The following is a 6,000-nucleotide window of genomic DNA, read 5'->3' as shown; positions in this document are numbered from 1 at the left end:
AGAATCCTCTTGGCTTCCTAACAGTTTGTGGAGTTAGTTTGAAGCATTAAATCCTATGTTAAGAATAAGATACATTTATAAAGTGATGAATAGCCAATCAGACACAAGAATTTACCCTACATATAAAAAAATCTGTGCCTTTTCTCAGAGTTTGTTATTCTGCAAAAGCCTGTATGATTTTTTTTCTTTTTGTAAAAGTGAGTTGTTTTTGATTTTTTAAATCAGTAAATAAAATTGAAACAAAGAATCAAACTGCTGCTGGTAGAGAATATGTAATAGAGATAATTTAGTACCACACTGAGCCAAATGAGACACATGGATAAAGACAAAAAACAAACAAAATTCTAATTCTAGCTTTCTTCCTGTCTCTCACACTCCTGAGGAATATGTGTAATAAAGCATGTCAAAAGAGTGTTTGGAAGTCATGAAACATATTTCCTCAGAGGGTGTGTGCTCTCCTCTCCCTCTCTATCACACACACACACCCAAACATGTGCATCCAAATATATACCCGTATACATGATACACTGTAGTGTTGGCACAATACCAAGATTTTGACTTTGATACCAAACGCAGTTTAGTATCACATTACTCGCCGACAAAACAGCACTAGAAACTGAAACTGAATGTCCCGTATGCTGCAAAACCACAAGACCAAAACTGACAAAATACATTTCATAAAGGGCTAATATATGGTTATATATATTAGGTCAAATGTAATGTATTTTGTATTTTAGACCTTTATTAGTACCATGTCTTATTTTATGAATAGTTCAAAAATGACAAATCGTGACTCTTCCAATCATTTCCGCCAAACACCCTTTATCTGCCTACACTGCCATTTCAGAGAGCTGGAGTAAAATGGGTAAAGTATCCTTTAAACATTACTCCATCAACCCAATTGCATTTTATTGTAACTAGGGTCATTATGGTCACCCTTCTAATATGCTTGTCATGCTATTTACGGTACAGAGCAGGCTGGTATAAGCTACGCTAATAATACGCTACATACAGTATCTGATATCATTTAGCAGCTCATCACCATCCTACTAGCTGGCTAGCCAGTTAGCTTATGGCTAACCGGTCATGTTTAGTACTCCTTGGAGAGGTCTTGGTGTCTGTCACTGAGATGCTTGGTGAGGGCCTTCAGTAGTTCTACAGTAGACGCCCAGTTTGTAAACCAGTACAGGCATGGAGTTGTTATTTCTGAAGATGACAGGCTGTTGTTTTCAGTCACGTTAGCCATGTTTAGGCAGTGGCACAGGCAAGTGCCTGACCCTGTTAGTACTGCCACCTACTCTCATCACTTACACTGGAGAAACATTTGATCTCCAACAAGTACTTATACCAAACTGTATTTAACACAAAGGTATATAAAACATTAAAAAAGGAAAGGGTATGAAATGAGTGTCTGCCATCATTTGTGTCAACAATGAATAATTTTAGTATACACTGTCACAGTAGACATACCTGTACTGTACAGTATATGCTATGCTATAAAACAGAGTCATGAAAGGGAAGGCTACACTTTAAACCTCAGTACCGGGGTGACAGACACCAAGACCTCTCCAATGAGTACTAAACATAACCAAAAAGCTAGCTGGTCAGCCAGCTGCTGGGATGGTGATGAGTTGCTAAATGATATGAGATACATGGCGTATTAGTAGCGTATAAGGAGCATATTAGTAGTGTAACGTATTGATGTCAACATTGTAAATAGTATGACAACCATTTTAAAAAATGTGAGTTCCAAAAAGCTACCTGTATAAGCTACAGTTATTATGGTCCTTTTTGAAATGGTAAATAGCTAACTACCATAAGGCTACTAGCTACATGTCTCTTCTAAACTACGTTGACTCTATAGAGTTGGACAGAACGGTAGCTACTAAAAGCTACTCCCACCAGAAATTTAAGGCACAAAAATGTATTCATCAATAAAGAAGCACTAGTTTATTGTGCAACCAAAGTTCCATACTTGTGCCATAAGATGACAGTGACACATCACACAATGAGAAGTGGTTCAAAACCCTGGAAAAAGTTGGAGGTTGGAAAACTGAGTTAAGTTTGTTGTATGTGTCAAACAACTGTTTCTAGGTCAAGAATTAATGTTCACACTCATTATTTGTTTTTCCTTAATGCAAATTGAGTAAACATGTTAGTTCTTGTGTGTTGTGGCCTGTAGGCGCGAGCACCCAACTCAGCAGTAGTGGTTGTGGGAACACATCTGGATCTTATCGACACCAAGTTTCGCACTGAGAGACTGGCCACGCTGAGGGCTTATATTCTGGCTCTGTGCCGATCCCCGTCAGGGGCTCGAGCCACCGGCTACCCTGACATCACCTGGAAACACCTGCAGTAAGCACTCATTTTACCTTTCACTGTTTGTTAATTTCTGTTGATAAGAAGTAGATGCACGGATCGTGTAAGCTTCATGTCAGATGTCACTGTGTGTGTGTGTGTGTGTGTGTGTGTGTGTGTGTGTGTGTGTGTGTGTGTGTGTGTGTGTGTGTGTGTGTGTGTGTGTGTGTGTGTGTGTGTGTGTGTGTGTGTGTGTGTGTGTGTGTGTGTGTGTGTGTGTGTGTGTGTGTGTGTGTGTGTGTGTGTGTGTGTGTGTGTGTGTGTGTGTGTGTGTGTGTGTGTGTGTGTCTGTGTCTGTGTCTGTGTCTTGGTACTCAGTGAAGTGTCCTGTAAGACCCTGGAGGGTTTGGATGGGCTGAAGAAGCTGATCTACCAGGTGGCTCTCTCCATGAAAGATAGAAGCAGCTCAGCCTGTGGCAGTAAACTGCTGGGCAGACTGGTAAGGCAGTATGACCAAAGAAAAAAGAACTTTAAAGCACTTTATTCATAGTAACATTAAAAAATAAACTGTGTTCACAAAATGCACACATTTAGCAACTGTCCCCAATCATATTCTCCATCAGAATTAAGGGTTTATGTATATTGAAGTTGTGTCAGCTGGTGTTGGAGCTCTCAGGTCAGTGGTCATCCAGACGTTTTCTCCTGTGGGTACTGAGACTCTGCTAATGCTGCTGTGTTGTCTTTAGACCATCGCTTGACTAAAGCATAACGTTAGCATGACTTCAACAGACTAACATGCGAAATAAACAACATAAAAATGGTATTTCTTTTGATTCTTGTAGCATGTAGCATGCTTAGCTTGTGCTATGTTACCAGGTTGGTGATAGTGAGGACATTGTGGACAGCAAAGTCCATTCGTTAGGTACTCGGTGGGCAGGGACTATGGCAGGGACGGTCATCTTCCTGGAGGTGTTTCTATGGCACATGAACCCAGTAGGAATTCATATCCAACAGCAAGTCTGATTAGCTCATTGCTACTCATATTTTCTGAATCTTGGTGACCTCTAAACCAGGTTTGTTTTAACCAACAGCTGTAGAATTCACAATATAATAAGCCTGTTAAAATTCAGAATTGGCAGTGACTCAGTTCTCTTCCCTTGATTTTACTGTGTAGGATGGATACAGATATAAAAAGCACAATCATAATGTGAAATAGTTTATGCTCTGTTCTGTGCTTTAAACCAGTGCATGCAGTGTTTATGCATGCTCACTACAGTACATACAGACTTACATACAGATTTATAAAATAGATTTTTATGTTAATATATCTTTCAAAGAGGTATAAAATAACAGTTCTTGAAATGAATTATAAAACAATCAGACTATTTCAGAAGTTACATCTCCCCTAATAATGAACAAGACTGTTTTACAACAGCAAGGCAAAGCCTGCTCTTCCTGTCCACTCTCCTGCCAGGGAAACAGTCTTACCCTCTGAAGGTACTGTATCCACAAACTCTAGGGGCACAGTTTGCTGCACATGCACAATGACCTTTATGTATCAAACATTACATCACTGATGTATGAAACAATAAAACATTATTGTTGTGGGTGTGAGACATAGTGGAAAGGCAAACACAAATGTTCTGTTTGCAGTAGGTCCTATGGTTAGTTCCTGGAACTGTTTGGTTAAAAAAGACTCAAAACTATCAAGCACTTAAATCGCCTTTGTTTTATTCAACAGCACAGACAGGTTTGTGTCTCCTCCCCCAGATCCCCAGGAGCTACCTGACTTTTCAAGAGGCAGTGATAGCAGAGAAGCAGAGGCGAGATGCTGAGGGAGAGGTCCAGTACCTTACTGATACCCAGCTGGACCGCATAATCGAACAGAACCCAGGAAGTGACATCAGAGACTATGAGGACCTGCAGACTGGTACTGCGACATGTTTAGCAAAAAAATCATTCATGTGAAAACATTTATTTGACAGAATAATTTCCTTGTACACAAATGTATTTCCACTATTTATTTGATAAAAGTTTTCCCATTCAGGCACGCTGCTATGCCAGTGATATGGTTATCCAAAACATTTACCAAATCTACCTTTCAGTGTTTGTGATCAGATCACAACTCACATAGATCTCATTTTCTCTTCCCATGTTCTTCAAAGTCAAAGTCAGCTTTATTGTCAGTTCTGCAATATGGGCCAGACATACAGAGGAATCTAAAATACCTTTCTCTCCGACCGAAGGTGCAATAGTACAAAATATATACAATAAATAAAATAAATTCTAAATAGTGCAAGAGAAATAGAAAAACACAAAAAACTGAATAGTGCAAAGGAATAGAAAACAGGATATGAAAATGTGCAGTGCAATGGACATACTGTACAATATATCAACTATATAAAGATAATAAAATTTAAACAGCAATTAAAGGCACTGATGATGTGGAAAGTGACCGCTGCTGTTCCTTATGAGGGGGGTGTGTTAAAGTCCAGAGTTCGTGGAGGGAGAGAGGGGAGGATGTTGAGCTTCCTTGCAGCCCGGTGGATGAAGCTTCTGTACCCTTTTCTAGATGGCAGGAGGCTGAAGAGGTTTCGAGGGAGTGAGGGGAGCGGACACCAATGATCCAACCGGCAGCCTTCACTATGTGCTGCAGAGTCCTGCGGTTGGAGGCGGTGCAGCTCCCGTACCACACAGTGATGCAGTGATTAGTTTGCAGAGGAAGCAGAGGTGCCGCAGGGACTTCTTGGCCAGTGATGAAGTGTTGATAGTCCAGGAGAGGTCCTCACTGATGTGCACCCCCAGGAATCTGCTTGTTCTGGGTGGATTAAATGTGAGCCATGACTAACCTTTCAAAGCAATTCATTATGATGGGGGTCAGTACAACGGGGCTAGAGTCATTGAGAGTGGATGGAGAGGGCTTCTTTGGCACAGGTATGATGGTGGGGGCTTTGAAGCAAGATGGAACAACGGCCTGACTCAGAGGAGTTTTCAAGATGTCCATGAAGACATCTTTGAGTTCCTCTGCACAGTCCTTCAGCACACGACCAGGAATGTTGTCCGGAGCTGCAGCCTTGAGTGTGTTGATCTTAGAGAGAGTTATCTTCCTGCTGGCTGCAGTCTGGCACAGAGCCTGGTCATGGGGAGGGGGTGCTCTTCTGTGTGGGCATGTTGTTCTGTACTTTAAACCTGGCAAAGAAGCTGTTGAGGTCATTCAGCAGAGTGGTGTTGCTGTCACAGGTCTGTGGCGAGTGTTTGTAGTCTGTGATGGTCTGGGTACCACGCCACAGGCTCTGTGCTTCTCTGCTGTTCTCAAAATGTCTGGTTATTTTATTTTTGAGTAATTTCATTTGGCTTTCCTGATGCCGTATGACTCTGAAGGCACCGTTCCTCGCCCTCAGGAGCCCATTGACTCCCCCTTTCAGCCATGGCTTCTGGTTAACCCTGGTTGTGATGGTCTTGGTGGTGGTTACATCAACAATCCATTTGCTGATCTAGGAAGTGACAGTGTCTGTATACTCTTCAATGTCTGTGAGGTTGTTGTAGGTGGCTGCTTGCTTGAACATCTCCCAGTCTGTGGTGTCAAAGCAGTCCTGGAGTGCAGCAGAGGCCCCCTCTGGCCACACACGTACCTGCTTCAGAACTGGTTTGGTGACTTTAACCTTTGCTCTGTATGCAGGCATTAGCACGACACTGAGGTGG

General features: G+C 41.8%; 1 protein-coding gene across 1 annotated transcript in view; it reads left to right on the top strand.

Moving 5' to 3' along the window:
• The window catches only part of lrrk1 (leucine-rich repeat kinase 1), a 128,712-nt gene that overhangs the window by 79,578 nt on the left and 43,134 nt on the right, over positions 1-6,000 (top strand). Inside the window, 3 exon segments of the mRNA XM_083915136.1 lie at positions 2,183-2,355; positions 2,677-2,797; positions 4,069-4,228. Coding sequence (XP_083771262.1) covers positions 2,183-2,355; positions 2,677-2,797; positions 4,069-4,228 — 454 coding nt within the window.

This window comes from Echiichthys vipera (genome assembly GCF_963691815.1).
Source record: "Echiichthys vipera genome assembly, chromosome: 1".
Lineage (NCBI taxonomy): Eukaryota > Metazoa > Chordata > Actinopteri > Perciformes > Trachinidae > Echiichthys > Echiichthys vipera.
The sequence above is the reverse complement of the archived record's forward strand: the minus strand, read 5'-3'. Positions and strand labels throughout refer to the sequence as shown.